General features: G+C 32.1%; 1 protein-coding gene across 2 annotated transcripts; it reads right to left on the bottom strand.

Moving 5' to 3' along the window:
* Positions 1-272: 272 nt before the first annotated feature.
* Positions 273-16,209, bottom strand: LOC132716865 (leucine-rich repeat protein soc-2 homolog). Of its 2 annotated transcripts, none has more exons than XM_060700196.1 (8): positions 16,125-16,209; positions 12,024-13,120; positions 11,200-11,348; positions 8,113-8,244; positions 6,639-6,779; positions 5,648-6,008; positions 5,190-5,297; positions 273-3,343 (listed from the first exon to the last, which is right to left on the bottom strand). In XM_060700196.1, the coding sequence occupies exons 2-8, from the start codon at positions 13,093-13,095 to the stop codon at positions 3,147-3,149; spliced, it is 2,160 nt and encodes a 719-aa protein (XP_060556179.1). In that variant the 5' UTR covers positions 13,096-13,120; positions 16,125-16,209; the 3' UTR covers positions 273-3,146. The 2 variants fall into 2 exon arrangements, with proteins under 2 accessions (XP_060556179.1, XP_060556180.1); XM_060700197.1 differs by having other exon boundaries at positions 16,112-16,172.
* Between the last annotated feature and the right edge of the window lie 936 nt (positions 16,210-17,145).

The raw sequence follows: 17,145 nt of genomic DNA, 5'->3' as shown, positions 1-17,145 counted from the left end.
GACGCCGGGGCGAGTAGGATAGCTCCCCTTTTCATAGAAAAGTCGAGCTAAAAATCAAACTGATCACAAATTAAAAAACAAGAATGAACACAGATATCAGATGCACTTTCATCACGTGACTATTTGATATGTGAATGAAGACAATAAATCACAACTTTAAAAATTAGCTTATCAAATAAAATCACATAATCTAAAAGCAAATATTGCAGTTGATAACTGTAAGTAACAAAAGCACCGCTAAGGCGGGAAACAAATGAAAATTTGTTAGAGTAATCAAAAGTTATCTTTCAAATAGGTAAGAGACCCATTCATGAAACTTCACCAAAAGGCATCCTCTTAATTATCCTTATAATACTAAATAACTTTAACCTCAGAATCATGGCTAATAAAACTTTTCATATGACTACATATTGATGCTACATGTCAATATCAAAGTTTTTTTGAAGCAGACAATTTCAAAATATGTTTGTAAATCTACACAAAACATATTCCTGGTCTGAGAAAAAAATATTAATTTTCTTTTACAAGACTTAAACCCTATGTATCTGTTTTGTGTCTTTAAAACTTGAAAACCATAGTGCAAACAATAAATGTATTAAAAAATATCGACCACTTAGCATTATTGCCTCCCCTTAATAACCTTAACATCACTAAATTTCTGTAATTGAGCTACCCTGCTGTCAAATTTTAAGAACAGAACAGATACTTTATTAAGATTTGTACATAGTACATCATCTATAATACAATAATTTTTACAAGCATAACGTCAATATAATGGTAATAGCAATCATGACATTTTTTCAAAATTCTTAATCTTAATTTATCTAGTAACAAGAAAAAATTAAATGATAATATGTATACTACGAACTAAAAAAGTAAAGACATACGAAAAGGAGAATGAGCTATTATGATGTTTAACGCTCAACATTTAACAGTGTGTTTCTCAAAGCAAGTGCTTCTTTATCAAATTTGGATAACTGAATTCAAGGGAATAAAGCTATATATAATGAAATATTTCAATAACATTTATAAACATTGAATTTTTCTCCCCCATGTTTTTATGGTTGATTGTCATAATAGTTCTAACATGAATATTGTACAAAGTGACTTATGAATATTGCACTGTGAACAGAATAAAATGTTCCAAAACAGAATACTATGCTGCCATTTAAGTAGGTTTTAACCATTTACCAATAATTAGGTACATTGGCTATTGGCTGTTAAGAAAATATACAAAAATATTTCTTTCATACAGGTATTTTGGAAGTATTCTTTTTCAAAAAAATTAAAAGATAACTTTGAAAAATATGGACAGTAGCTTGATAATGATGAAACTTTAATAGTCATTAGTATTTGGGATGCTGTTCTAGCAAGTGATTGGAAGCATGAACAAGTCATTGTCCGCTAGATTTGAAAGAGTTACATTCATTTACATGGATTTATTTATTTATTTCAATCACTTAATACTAAATGACAAATGCACAGTGTAACTACTCAAATAACAGTGTTAACTCATCAAATAGAGCACAATTTGTATTTGACTAAACAAATGTTATGTAAAATGTCATAATTTTGATCTAATCAAATTTTCTTTTTCCAGTTAAAACATTTACCACCTATTTCTAGCTTGTAATTTGCTAAATACACAAAACTGTTTAAACTAGAGTAGCAGTTGTATGATTTTAACTTTCAATATAAAATACAATTCATGAATAAAACAAATATTACATCAAAAAGTTATATACAAACAAATAAAATATAAAGAAACTACTGTAACAAATTCAGATTATCTTACATATCATGGTAAAATAGCGAATACACAGAAATCACAGAGCAGCTACTAAGATGTCATATTTAAGAACTAGACAATTAGAACTTGGACATTTTATTGCTAATATAATCATTAAAATGGCAAATCCATGTCTAACTTTTAATTTATCTATCTATTCAAAAATAACTCAAAATACTCCTAATAGAACAGGCAGTTTATCTCAATTAATCAAATTTGATCAAGTAAAATAAAATTCAGGTAAATTCATACCATTTAACATACATGACTTCATAATGTTATGCTCATTAAACAAGACAATTATGATAAAAGGCTCATTGTGAACAAAAACTTCAGATAGTTCCAATGATCATAACACAATCAAATTGGTGTATTCATCTGAATTATAAGTCCAATTATAGGTTTTAAAAAATGCAAATTAACAAATATTGAATCAGTTGATCTTCAATACTTCATTATTTTACAATCAATTCAAATAAACATCATTCTTTCATAAATGCTTTAATCTACACTTATACTAAAAGCTGTTTAAATATTCTGTTATATTAGATGTATAAAACTTTGTCACTTTATCATTTGAATCAGACAATAGCACCAATACATATCAACATAATACTTTGGTAGGCAAAATGAACGAGGCATGTAACTTAATAGATGACTACATATATGTAGATATCATCTCGCTGTTTTACTAAAACAAAAAAAATTACCTGAGTAGATCATTAACTTCATTAAACATGTCAAAAAAGGTTTTCTTTGAAAGCAACTATTCATTCAGAGGCAAACTTTTAGCACACAGTTATCTTATACTGCCACTGTGTTGTACAGATGACTGAAAAACGGAAGCTTTATAATTTTACACCCCTAAGTGGCTTTCACCATGAATAAACTCACAAAATCTATAAATGAAATGGCTTCTTTAACAAACAGGATTATTTATTAAGGTAGTCTCACTGTAATGTTTTCCCACCAAAAAATTATATACATCGGCCGATATAGTAGCAAATCGGTTATTTCCGAAGTGTTATTTTTACTAAATAGTGGGTATTAAATTATTTACAATCACTCACCCTTTATCCTTATGTACAAAATTCCGGCTATAAATGGTTAACAAGTTTGCAGACGGCAACAGCAAAGACAACAGCAAGGCTGACTTGACTGTAACAATACCTCTACTTTTTTTTCCCCCAAAAAAAGTTGAGCTAAAAATTATTGATACCGAAGATTGTGAAAAATAACGTTCCAAAAATGACTGATTTATTACGATATTGGCCGATGTTTGAAGAGCAGGAAAGCATTACAGTAAAACTACCTTAAAGATGAGTCAACACACTTAATGAACTGACATCTTGCTAAATCAGAAAACTGGATCAACATTTATATCTTCTGTATCATCTATATCACAGTTCTCAAACTGACCATCTTCAACAGGATATCTTTCTGGTCTCTTGACATAACTCTCTTCATGAATATCAAATGGTGCAAATGTAAATTTACCACAATCTATTGGTGTGTAGTATAGCTTTGTTGGATGAACATACACAGGAGTTTCATCTGAAAAAAAAAATTAACATTCACATTTTCTAATACTAACTAATTGTAATATTTTGTAATATTTATATCAATGCAAGCAATACAACTAAGTCTATACTTATGTCACAATATGATATTGGTCTGAAAACAAGAGTTATGAACCTTGTCACATAAGATGTGGTTAATGATAAGGAACATATATTTGAAGTTTGAAGTTGATACCTTAAGAAATGAAAAAGTTAAAGTAAAAAATAAAAAAATTTTAAGGAAAATTCTAAGTTCCAGGGGAGATTAATCTGTAAATATTGGTGCTACAGTTATGAACCTTGTCACATAAGATGTGGTTGATGATAAGGAAAATATATTTGAAGTTGATACATGAAAAAGTTATAGTGAACAAGAGCTGTCACCCAAGTGACGAATGCCCCCGAAAAGGTTTCTTAAGCATGCAGGTATTATGAAAAGAAAATAGAATGAAAGTAACTAATTGCTGAATATTGTTTCTTGATAGCATGAACCTTCAAAATATAAGTGTGACCTTGACCTTTGAAGATGGGACGTGGTTCCTGGATGCGACAAAATGTTGTTATGAGATAGACATATGTGCCAAATTATTTCAAAATCCCTCAATGCATTTGGACATGATTGTTGTGTAAGTGGGGACACATGGACAGACGGACATGAGCCTTAGCCGCGACAAAGTGTCTTGATGTGGTAACCATTTGTGCCAAGTAATTTTAAAATCCTTCCATGCATGACAAAGTTACAGTCCGAACATGAATGTGTATCTTCAAACTCTTTTTGAGAGAATGAGAACCTTCAAACTATAAATGTGACCTTGACTTTGAAGGTAGGGACATGGGTCTTTGTCGCAACACATCGTCTTGATGTGTTTCGCAACACATCGTCTTGATGTGTTAGACATTAATGCCTAGTTATTTTAAAATCCTTCGATGCATGACAAAGTTACAGCCCGGACATGAATGTGTGAACCTATAAACTCTAATTGTGATAAAGTGAATTTCAAAATGGTAGTGTGACCTTGACCTTTGAGGTACGGACGTGATTATTGGACGCGACACATCGTCTTGATGTGGTAGACATTTATGCCAAGTTATTTTAAAATCCTTACATGCATGACAAAGTTACAGCCCGGACACGATTGTGTGTACCTTTTGATTCTAATTGAGAAAATGTGAAACTTCAAAATGTTAGTATGACCTTGACCTTTGAGGTAAAGACGTAATTCTTGGACGCGACACATCATCTTGATGTGGTAGACATTTATGCCTAGTTATTTTAAAATCATTAAATGCATGACAAAGTAACAGTCTTGACACGAATGTGTGTACCTATTTCCTCTAATTGTGATAATGTGAAACTTCAAAATGATAGTGTGACCTTGACCTTTGAGATAGAGACGTAATTCTTAGACACGACACATCGTCTTAATGTGGTAGACATTTATGCCCAGTTATTTTAAAATCATTCAATGCATGACAAAGTTACAGTCCGGACACAAATGTGTGTACCTATTTACTCTAATTGCGATAATGTGAAACTTCATTATGATAGTGTGACCTTGACCTTTGAGGTAGGGACGTGGTTCTTGGACGCGACACATCAATGTATGACAAAATTACAGTCCAGACACAAGTTAAGTGGGGACGCACAGACGGACAGACGGTGCGATTATATTATGCCTCCCTTCGGGGGCATAAAAATATTTTACTGCACCAAAACTGTAATTTGAAATCTGGACGTGATTGCCAACGCTGGGGTGAGTAGGACAGCTCTCCATATACATTGTACTTCATATAGTCGAGCTAAAAATTATGCAGATGATGCAAGAAAATAAGGTACCTACCAAATTGTTTGGCATTTTCATTAACTTCATCATCCCAGCACTCTGTGTCCTCCAACATTGCTTGTACATTTTCTTGTGTTCCTTTATCTGGTACAGACTGCTTTAACCCTAAAATAGTGTGAATCTTCAAAATAAGCCATGTAACATATAAAGTTTCAGCTCTGTTTTTGACATGTTTTGTTGATTTTCTTCAACACTATCTTGACTGTCTTTGTTTTCAATATAGTAAATAAATGAAAGACATGAATATTTAAAAAAGAAACATACAAAACATATGAAATGAAACATAAAGGACAACATCATATTATCAATCCATATTTGTTCATTCATTCATATTGTTAAAATCTTCATGGTTGGATAGACACATGCAATTCTTTCTTCCAATATTTTCTGGAATATCAAATGCAACTGCATGAACAAGACTACCACAATGATTCTAATTAAATATAATTACATACCACTCCATTCTGTAGGTTGTATATATATAGGAGGCTCAAAATTATCATCATCATCATCCTCGTCATCATCAGGATTATCATAGTCTGTCCCACTATCCTCGTAACTCCCTTCACATTCATTATCAATGTCAAGGTTGTGTACTAACTTTTCATTATCCTCATTATCATCTTCCGACCCGGAGTCATAATGAATTCTCATTCTCTGTTTCGGCCTGTAGGGTTTACGTTGTGCGTTGCTTGTATCAGAATGACTTTTCCATATTGACATATTCTTTTTCATCGCCATTATAAGGCAGTCTTCACTTAGATTGAGACCAGGTGGAGGAGGTTCAAAGTCTTCTAAAGGACCATAGTTTGGAGCCTGTGGTCAAGGTCAATATTGTGTTACAAGTAAACACTTTAATATATATATTATCACAGTCATTCCAATGACATATGGTTTTTGAATAAAATAATCATTAAAGTAATTAATAGCCTCTTACTATAGTATACTGATAAAAACATGTCATGACACCCTTTGTAACTTCAAAATGTTTTATGAAAAGAATTATTCTGATGATGATGAAGCATAAAATTTTCCCTTTTTTAAAAGAAAATTAAAACTTCCTGTATTTCTTGATAAATTAAGTAGCTTCTTCACTTCTATTTTGTAGAAGATTTTCTTTTGTTAATCTTGTGTCATTACAGTTATTCAAAATTCCTTTTACTAAAAATATTTAAAGTTTTAAATTATTGCCTGAAAGGATATATAAATATAGTAGTTGTTCTAAAAGTATACACATATATCTTAAATATAGTTAGAACTCCACAAGTTGTATGTGTCGCCTTGTGAACAGTATAGCTGTCACTCAGGCATTTTCTTCTTAAATATAGGTTATTTATAAACACCGCTCTTACAATGTACATGTACCTTGAACTTTAGTGGCATTTTCGCCACCAAAAGTAACCCCTATATGTTGCCTTTTTCAAGGCGACACAAAAAGCATATTACCTTAATGATATCTTTATCCAGATTAGTAATGTCCTTTCTTGCTCGACCTCTCCAATTGTCCTTCAAGTTAGGGTCTCTCTCTGGATATTTGGACTGGGTAATAATCTGAGGTATTTGACTTAATGGTACTTTAAAGTCATTCTGGAAAATCAGCATGAATTATTTCTTAAAAGAGTGGTCATTGATTCAGTACAAAGTATATTGGCGATATACTGATATCCAAATAGAAATATTGATAAATACTTATAATATCTGTCATATGTTGCGGTTCAGACCGGAATATCCGTCCCGAGGGGACCCGCCCATTGGGCGGTAACGAGGCTTGCAGAGTTACCGCCCATGGGCGGGTTCCCGAGGGACGGATATTCCGATCCGAACCGCAAACATATGAAAGATATTTTTTCTTGCATATTCTGCCATATTATTTCATATTTAAAATGGTTTACCTCAATATGATACATGTTCATGGAAATTAAAGTCATTTCATCCATAACTATTTTCTTACAATAGCGTATGAACTTACAACTTAATAACAACGGCGAAATGACGTCATCCTAAGACATATTTCCCTTCTAAAACGATGTCATTTTAACGCGGTTCATTCATAAATGGCGCTTAAATGACGTTGTTGTTTGGCACGCGACTCATCTGGCACCCCCCATGCCAGATGAAATTTCCGGCATGGGTAAAACTCACGGAAACGCCAGTCTGCTATGCAAGAATAATTTCTCCTAATTTCTTGTATATAATATTTTTTTATACCTGTTCAAATGATTTTTAATAAAATGTTCATGCAAATATGTTGTGTCCAATTTCTAAACGACTTTTGCATGATTTTTTTTATCTGACCATATTTTGTCATCACTGCTATGAAATGTGTCCATTATGTAACAACATGTTTGTGTTAGACATGACCGTCTGCTTTTGTATATGTTTTTTAGTGAATTTTCATAATCTATAGATATTTAAATAATTTATCAAAATAATCCATTTTATCAAATGTGTATCGATTATTGATCAAAAGAAAAATATCAACGCTACATTGATATCGTCTCTATTGATGAAAGCTCTATTTCTTAGTGAATAATTAGTTAACATAGTGCAAGAACCAATATTATTCACACAGTCAATATATTTCTGGCACCTCAATAATTATAAATAATACGTAAAACTTAGTACATGTATTGGTTTTAATGAAAATAAACAATGCTAATATGTTTGCTACAAGCTTCCACATTTATATAATCAATATATTACTCCGTATCAATAAAGAAAATATAAACATGGCTTTATCCATTTACACAAAATTATTATGTATCTTTATAATGTTTGACCAATACTAAACCCTCTTGAGAATATAAATGTTCAATAATCTTTATATGTACTAATAATAAATGGAGGAAATTCTATGAAAAAATTAAAATGATAAATTTATTTAAATACTGCATTGATGGTCTGATATAAATATACTTACACAATCTAGATCAAGTCTCACCAGATTTTTAAGTTGGTGTAGGGCAACAGGTATCTCTATCAATCTGTTACTGAACAAATCTAACGTCTTTAATTTACTCAGCTTATAGAACGACTCTGGCAACTCTGCAAGCTAAAGGCAATAATGGTCAATTGATACAATTGTTGTAGATCCAAAACTTAGCAACCATAAAGAATTAAATATTTCCTACTCCTCTTTCTTGGTTAAAGTCTTTATTATATTTTATATATTTATCATATAATTTCAAGGTTCAAAATATGTGTAATATACAGAAAAACAGGGAAAAGGATTTGTAACAAATCAGGTTTTTCATCAATTCCAATAGTAATGTCAGAGTATTTGTTTACACAATATTCCTTTGCAAACGGCTAAAGTTTTCTTCACAAATAACACCAAAAAACATGAAAAAATGCCAAGCACACTTAACGACAAAAGTGCTGTTAAAATATGGTTAAAATAGGAAATGTAGGGTTATAGCAATCTATAATGGCAGAGAATCCCCCCTTTTTTATAATATATACATGTTTAATTATACTTAAGTAAGGACCAAGCTCACTCTACCCCTCAGTATGTTTGTTTTCATTTGTTTGGGTTTTACGTCACATCGACACAGTATAGGTCATATCGCGACGTTCCAGCTTTACTGGTGGAGGAAGACCTCAGGTGCCCTTCCGTGCATTATTTCAGGCACGAACGAGCACCTGAGTAGAACCACAGACATTCCGTAAGCTAGCTGGATAGCTTTCTCACATTAAAGAATCCAATGTCCCTGCTGGGATTCAAACCCACAGTGGTTTGAAGTCCCCTCCCTCAGTATGTGATTGTTGTTGAGTGGCATAGCGCATAATTGACAAAAATAATTTAGGATGTTGTAAAAAAAGCAACAAAAATGAAACTTGCATCCTGCAGACCAGCTGGCAATGTATAAATGAAGATGAGAGAAGGGACCCTACACTTTAGGCAGGGACAAGGAAGTGACAGTGTGTAAGGCACCACTCTGCTTCAATATTGATCCTTTAAATGTACGACTGGTCCAGGGTCTGCACCTAGTAGTAAAAGCTACTTTTTGTGCATTTACATTTTCTTAGTAGTAAAAGCTACTTTTTGTGCATTTACATTTCCTTAGTAGTTAAAGCTACTTTTTGTGCATTTACATTTACTTAGTAGTAAAAGCTACTTTTTGTGCATTTACATTTCCTTAGTAGTAAAAGCTACTTTTTGTGCAGTAGTAAAAGCTACTTTTTGTGCATTTACATTTTCTTAGTAGTAAAAGCTACTTTTTGTGCATTTACATTTTCTTAGTAGTAATTTAAGCTACTTTTGTGCATTTACATTCACTTAGTAGTGAAAGCTACTTTCTGTGCATTTACATTTACTTAGTAGTAAAAGCTACTTTTTGTGCATTTAAACGGTTCATGGATTCTCATTAAGCATAAAAATACTGTCCTTCATTGAATAACCAAGTGTGACATATAATTGCTAATAGATAACCAGGAGCAAATCATTTTACATTGGACATTTTTAACTTCTGAAAGTTTGGTTAATTGACATATACTTTGAGATGAGCACAGATGAGCATTTCTCTAAATATTACATAATGCCAAACAATACAGGGCCATAGTTAAAAATTAAAATTACCTTCTTGATTCTTGAGAGATTTACACTATTATTAGTAAAGATACATGTAAAATAAGCTTGGTTCACTCATACAAGTCATGCATTCTTGTAACTTATTTCCTGAAGTTATTAATGCTGAAGTTTGAAATAATAGCTAAAATGATTAATTGTTGAAACATTTTATTATTTGGTGAACATATCTCTACTACAATGTACTTCTCTTCACTGAATTATATAGATACAGTAAAAACTCTAAAAACCGGACCCTCTGAAAACCGGAATCCTCTGAAAACCGGACATTTTTTCCCATATTTTCTCCCAATATGTTCATTTAAAAAAAAATCCTCTGAATACCGGAACCTCTGAATTCCGAAAACCGGACGATTTTCTATGGTTTCTGATGCTTAACATGCATAAAAAATCCTCTGAAAACCGGACAGCAATTTAAAGTGTCAACTTTCTGTGTATTTTATTGTAGATTAAAGCATAATCTCAACTGGTACCATGTTCAATTACCAAGTAAAGATCACCCACTTTTATCTATGCAGGTGTAAAAACACTTGTCAGTGTGTGTTAATTTCTTATTGGCAATTAAAGTAAAGCTCTTTCATCCTGTATATGCATGATTTTTCAAAATGTACAAATTTGTTGGGTTTTTTTTAAATATAAAATGTCTAGAAGAATTGGGAAACTTTTGTTAAATGATTCCTGTTTTGATTAAAGTTTTGACCTTGAAGTATGTTTGTTTGGATATTAATTATATTCAAAAATAGTAATACTAAATTTCATTAATTACATATTTCAAAAGCCAATTCAAAAGATAAATTTCAGACAATGTGTTGTTTTAATTTCTGATTTTCAGAATTATATTCATGGATTTGCATAAAAAAAATATTTAAGACATTTATTGATATGGCTTAGACAAAAGGGTTTTTAAAAGTAAATACAAAATGGTTGAACAAAGTCATTGTTAAAACACATCATAATTATCAATAAATGCATAAAACCTCTGAAAACCGGAATCCTCTGAAAACCGGACTTTTGGTCAAGTCTGGACTTGGTCCGGTTTTCAGAGTTTTTACTGTATATATCTCCATAGACTTCTTTCTTTAACCTAATCAAAGTTTTTGTACCTTTTTTTCTATTCAAAACTCTAATCTTCAATTCAGCTTTTTTATCCACATTATTACATTGAAAGAATTATAAAGAATAGTAAATTTGAGCCGCGCCATGACAAAACCTACATAGTGCTTTTGCGACCAGCATGGATCCAAAACAGTCTGTGCATCTGCGTTCATGCTGTTCGCTATCAGTTTCTATACTTGCAATAGGGTAGAAAGCAAAAAGCATGGATACTGATAGGACTGCGCAGATGGGCAGGCTGGTCTGGATCCATGTCTGTTGCAAACGCACTTTGTTGGCTTTGTCATTGCGCGGCATTATATATACCTCATTATCATCCAATCTTAGATCTTCTAGTTCAGATAGGTCACCAAAATTACTGGGAAGCCACATCAGATGATTCTTTGATAACATACATACTCTTAAACATTTCAAATTCCCAAATGATTCGGGCAACTCATGGAGCAAATTCTGACCTAGAATATAGAAAATATCTGTACTACTAACAATACTAAATTTATTCAAACAAAATGCGTAAAAACGATTAAGTTTATTTTAAATAAACTATCAAATTACCTTTCAGAAAATGTCACACCTGTATTGTTCAATTTACTCTTTCTAAATTATCTATTGATTGAACCTTTACCCTGCTGTACATGAAAGGTATCAGTGTTTGCCAGTCTGTATATCTGTACATCAAAGAAATTCAGTTTAAAGTTCTGTTTGTTGATCTGGTTTTCACACCAATGTTTACACATACTTTAGTCATATCTTGGTGGTCAGTCCCGGATAAGCTTTCCCGGATAACAAACCAGTAATGACCAATTTCTCCGCAAGTGATTGACTATAATCCCACATGCTTTCTAAATCTGTAGTGAGAAAAATGATAATTCCACTCAATGTGGCAGAACAAAAAAATTATACTAAAAACATTACTGACATTAACTTATATTTCTTGTTTTAATATATATATATATCTATCATGGTTCAGATCTGTTCACTATATGTGGGAGATAGTGAGTAAGCCGCCGGATAGCTCAGTTGGTACACCAGAGTTTAAGTCCCAGTCAGGCTGTACAATTTTTCTCACCCTGTGACATATAAGTCACATATATATTTTATATATATATTTATATATATAAACCAATTACCTAGATCCAGAATTTCTAATGAAATCAGTGACCCGAAGTCCCGAGGTAGCTCATTCAGCTGGTTCTCATCTAAGTGAAGTTGTTTCAAGTTTGTTAAACAGCAAATACTATTTGGTATTTCTGCCAGCCAGTTACCATTCTGAAAATTCCTCCTCTCCAGCTCACCAATCACACTTCCAAGATGAAGAAATTCAAGTTTTTCTAATTCACCAATTGTGCTTGGTAAATAGGACATGAAATTTCCACTTAAGTCAAGATGTTTTAACTTTTTACAAACTTTAGGAAAGCTGTCTGACAATGTCTGATTTTGAAACTGATTGTCTTTGACAGAAAATTCAACAATATTTTCAAGGTTTGAGACCCAGTCTGGCAATGTTTGTAGCAGATTACTGTCAATGTATATTTTCTGTAACGTCAGACTTGAGTTAAAATGAGATGGCAAGAACTTGATTTCATTTACAGAAATATCAACAGTTTTTAGATTTGGCAAATTTCCAAAACTTTCAGGTAGTGAGGTAAGTTTGTTACTACAAAGATTTAGAACTTCAAGAGATCGAAGCATCCCAAATCCTTCAGATAGTTTCTCAATGCTGTTACAACTCAACTCTAATATTCTCAAATTTTCAAGGCATCCAAATGTTTTGGGGAGCCTAAATAAAATGTTTTCATCACAAGAGAGTTTCTCCAGTGCAGTCAATTCACCAAACTCTTCTGGTAGAACTTTAAGCTGATTGCCAGTCAATTTAAGAACCTTTAGATGCTTTAATCTACATAGAGAATCTGGCAATTTCACAAGTTCATTTTCATTCAGATAAACTTCTTCCAATTGTCCCAAGTTTCCAAATGATTCAGGTATACTTGTCAGGCTATTTCCTAATGCAGAAAAGCATTTAAGTGATTGAATACACATGCCAATCTCAGGGGGTAGTTCTTTTATATCATTGTAATCCAACAATAAACTTTCTATATGTTTGTTCTGCAAGACATCTAGAGGAAACGCAGTAAGTTCCCTTGAAGATAGATCTTCTTCTTTAAAGTAAACACTCTCATTCATATCTGCATCAGAATGCATCTTTGATCAAATAATCCATTAGATTCTGAAAATAGACACAAGAGAAAATGAAGAAATGCATTGGGAGGTAATGAAGAAACAAAAACATGTAAGTCTAAACTGTGGTCGATTTCATGATAGTTTTAAACTTTTACAATGCATCTGCTAACTCTTTAAATGGTCATATATGCAATGTAGTATTTGAACATACATTTTCAATGGCTTATTATGCCCTCTAAATGCTTTTATTTTATTACTCAAAATAATTTTTATTTTTGGTGTCCAATTATAGTTTAAAAAAAAAACTCACTGAAACATATTTTGCTTAATTCTTTTGAATTTTGGCAATAGTGATTTAGAATATTCTGTATGGAAGTCAATTTACTTTTTGCTACTTATATGATAAATAATTTTACATTCAGCCCTACTTTCTCCAGATGATAAGCTTCTAACATACTCTAAAACAATTATTAGCACAGTATAAAACTCATGTTCACCCTTTCTAAATAAGGAAAAACTAATTTGATTCTGACACTTATAGTGCCCTTCAGGGTATTAAATATATATGTGCTGTGAAATTTTATACAGTTTTAAGTTATAATTAAAAAAAAAAGTACATTTATCTAGTTGTGAATGTTATATTTTGGTAAATTCAGCAAGACTTATCTGTTCTATAATGTATGTATTTCTTTATAAAAACTAAATCATTTTCTTGTCATTTTTCTAGTCAATACATGTAGTTTACATGAATTGGCCTTTATATTTTTTGTTAACCCCTAAATACATGTACTGCAGACAAATAATTCTGACCGATAATAAATCAAAATTCAATCAAATTTAAGTGTACATGTGCATTGCTTTACAGACAACATTGAGATAACCAGGGTTTTTAATAAATAGAATGGTCTGGAAATGCTATAAAGATATGTAAACCTTTCTCTGTAAGATAAAACAAATAATATTTATTTTATAAAATGTTATCACAGAACTGATTTTTTTAAGATGATGCCATAACATTGTCTTCCGCAAGTTCCGGAGAAACAGTTTGCAATACAAATATAAAATAAATCTTAGGCATGCATCAAGAGAGCTGTCAATTGATGCAGATAGGTAACATAATATAATTTATATTCTTTATAATGACTTTTTGAAGAACTGAGATCTTTTCTTTTACTTTACCAGTTTTAATAGAACCAAACTAGCAACAGTGATAATTTCCGGTGAGTAAAAATGATAGGGGTGTAATCGATTCAAACGATATCGGTGTATCAACCATCTTTGTTATCCGATTCGATATCGATTCCATTTTTTAAATATCGGATATCGAATGCACACATATTTCTAGCTAAAGACACTTCAGCAAACAGGTTTTATAGTACTGATAGATCAAACGTCAAAATAAAAGCGAAATATAAAGTTATGGAAGCCAGAACTAACATATTCCAAACTTTTTTTTCTAAAACGAAAATGGAAATCAATACCAGAGTTACCTCCCAGTGTCTCTAACGAATGCTGCCGAATTTCGTTGTAATCTCGCATGTCTGCTAAGAGGGAGTCAAGACCCTCCAATTCAGATTTTTAAAAGGGAAAATGCCAAGAAATAGAGGATATTTGTTGAGTTCAGTGTAAGATCGGAATATATTTCACCGAGTGAGCACCAAAAGGTATATTTCACGAGTGGCTGCGCCACGAGTGAAATATGAACTTTTGGTGTTCACAAGGTGAAATATATTTCGATCTTACACTAAACTAAACAAATTTTCTTTTTATTACATGCAAAAACATTAAACCTAATACTGAATGAAAAGCTCGCCAAATAATAATACAACGTGACGTCATTTACGACGTCACGTCATTAAGTTAGTACCCAGTACTGTGCACGCTGGTAGTTCACTGAAACAACGCAAGGGGCTTAAATTCAAAACAGTGAAATTATCAAAGTGGTAATTTCACTGTTTCAAACAGTGAAATTACCAGTTTTATATCACTGATATATTTCTATAAACCACCGAAAAGCATGTAATAAAATATTTTTAAGTGTTTCTTTGTAAAAATTATGATTACATATGTTAAACTTTAATAATTATTCCGGTTCTAAACACTACGGTTTGCCAATTATACCCCTGGCTGAGTAATAGAACGGAAGGACGGGATTTAGCATAATTTATAACTACGTAATAGCAACAACAACAAAAGTAAAATGGAAAAGGCTTTAAACATTAAAGTTACTAGTCATTAGTTGTCCTTAAAAGTTATAATGATGAAAAAAAAACAAATTGTTCACTTTTCATAGTTTATTTTTTTTTTGCATGTGTTTAAATGTAACTGCATATTAAAACAAATTAAAAAGACTTGAAAGCTAAATTTTGCCTGGCAATCGATATATCGCTATATCGCCGATAATTCATTACCTATATATCGATACAAAAATCCTTATCGATGACACCCCTAAAAAATGACAGTTAAAAATAGGCATAACTGTTTGACTGTAGGAAACACGGTCTGTTAAATAGGTCAAAGTGTTCATGCTTAATTAAATAGGCTATTTTTTGGCATAACGATCACATGGTATCTGACGAATGAACTGTAATGATTCAGAACTGTTCATTATCTGGGGGAGAAAATGTGTAAGCGGGCGGATAGCTCATGCAGTAGAGCTGCAGAGTGGTACTCCAAAGGTCTTAGGTGATCAAGCTGCACATTATTCTAACCCTGTGACAAGTGGCGCCCATCAGGGGACCGTGTCTGAATAGGGCTCAGAATTCAATTTATCGGATAGCTTGGTCTGAAACTCTTAAGAATTTTGAGGACAAACTTCAATACATTATAGCCAGACAATATGTCATTGTTCAAAACTGTTTAGTTTTAGTCAAAATTTAACAGTTTAATTTATGGGAAGCGGCCCATATTGATGTTCAGCACGCGAAAAAATATCTAGATATTTCTATCTAGATAATTCTAACAAACAATTTTTTCACAATTTTTTTACATATAATAAACTTATTGTAATAAAACTCTTAACTCAATTGACATTTACCATGAACACTTACTTTCCGAAATAAAAATGTGGGCCTAGTAAGTTGCTTTTTTTAGGAACTTTGGTTAATTTCGATTGAACTACATTAGAATCGGTGGGGGCGAAAAATCCCGGGATCCGAGACGCCCGGGATCCGGGATCGTATTAGATATAGAGGGAAAACTAATAAACTATATTTGTGTTGATTATTGTCGTAATGTTAAGTTTTTATTTTTTATTGTATGTAATGAACGTTAAAAATAAAAAAAATACGCTATTTTTAAAGATTTTTTATAACTACTACAAATCAAAATTATTCAGAAATCTCTACAAAAACATTCAAATGATAATAATAATATAATAATTATACACCGAGAGAAGGTGGTCAATTCCCGGGATTGCTATATGTTTTATACGATCCCGGGTCCTGGCTTTTCTTGTGCGTTCCCGGGATTTCCCCTCCCACCAGGAAAATCCCGGCATCCGAGATCCGATACCACTAAAATATGCGGCGGGCGCAACGGACATGTTGATGGTTCTCATAAAGTTACATTGAATTCCAGCCAGTAGTTGCAGAGTTCTTGCGCGTAAATGATTATCGCTCTAGATATGCATACTGCATAACTAATCAGGGGCTATTACTCTGTTTTGAAGAGTCTGGCCGGAGCAAGGTGACAATATGCACATCTTCTATTGGTATTGGTGGTTTCCATAAAGTTTTGTTGAATTCCAGCCAGCAGTTGCTGAGAAATAGCGCGGAAGCGAAATTCGGACGGACGGGTGGACAGAAGGACAGACGGATAATGACAAAACAATTTTTCCCTCCCGATTCCATCGGCGGGGGGTTATAAAAATAAATCAAATTCACATTCACATATTCTTTTAACTAAATCTTAAAATTTGAAATAAAAAAAAATATATTTTTTGTTCTTAAAATCATTTGAAAATTTAACGTAAATAAGTAAACTATTTAGATTATTGTTTTGAGTTGCGAACAATTTAGACATATAGTGAAAATGCTGACTTAATAAAAAGCAAATAAAAAAAAAGAAGAA

This window comes from Ruditapes philippinarum, unplaced genomic scaffold (assembly GCF_026571515.1).
Source record: "Ruditapes philippinarum isolate M1 unplaced genomic scaffold, ASM2657151v2 ctg318_1_1_1_1, whole genome shotgun sequence".
Lineage (NCBI taxonomy): Eukaryota > Metazoa > Mollusca > Bivalvia > Venerida > Veneridae > Ruditapes > Ruditapes philippinarum.
The sequence above is the reverse complement of the archived record's forward strand: the minus strand, read 5'-3'. Positions and strand labels throughout refer to the sequence as shown.

What these genes read in the sequence shown, in the direction of transcription:
- LOC132716865 (XM_060700196.1), bottom strand. Translation starts at nt 13,095, where the DNA reads ATGCATTCTGATGCAGATATGAATGAGAGTGTTTACTTTAAAGAAGAA. An exon ending in TAAGATTGGATGATAATGAG is followed by an intron (nt 8,245 to 11,199) that starts GTATATATAATG and finishes TATTGCCTTTAG; the next exon opens with CTTGCAGAGTTGCCAGAGTC. An exon ending in TGAAAATGCCAAACAATTTG is followed by an intron (nt 3,344 to 5,189) that starts GTAGGTACCTTA and finishes TTTTTTTTTCAG; the next exon opens with ATGAAACTCCTGTGTATGTT.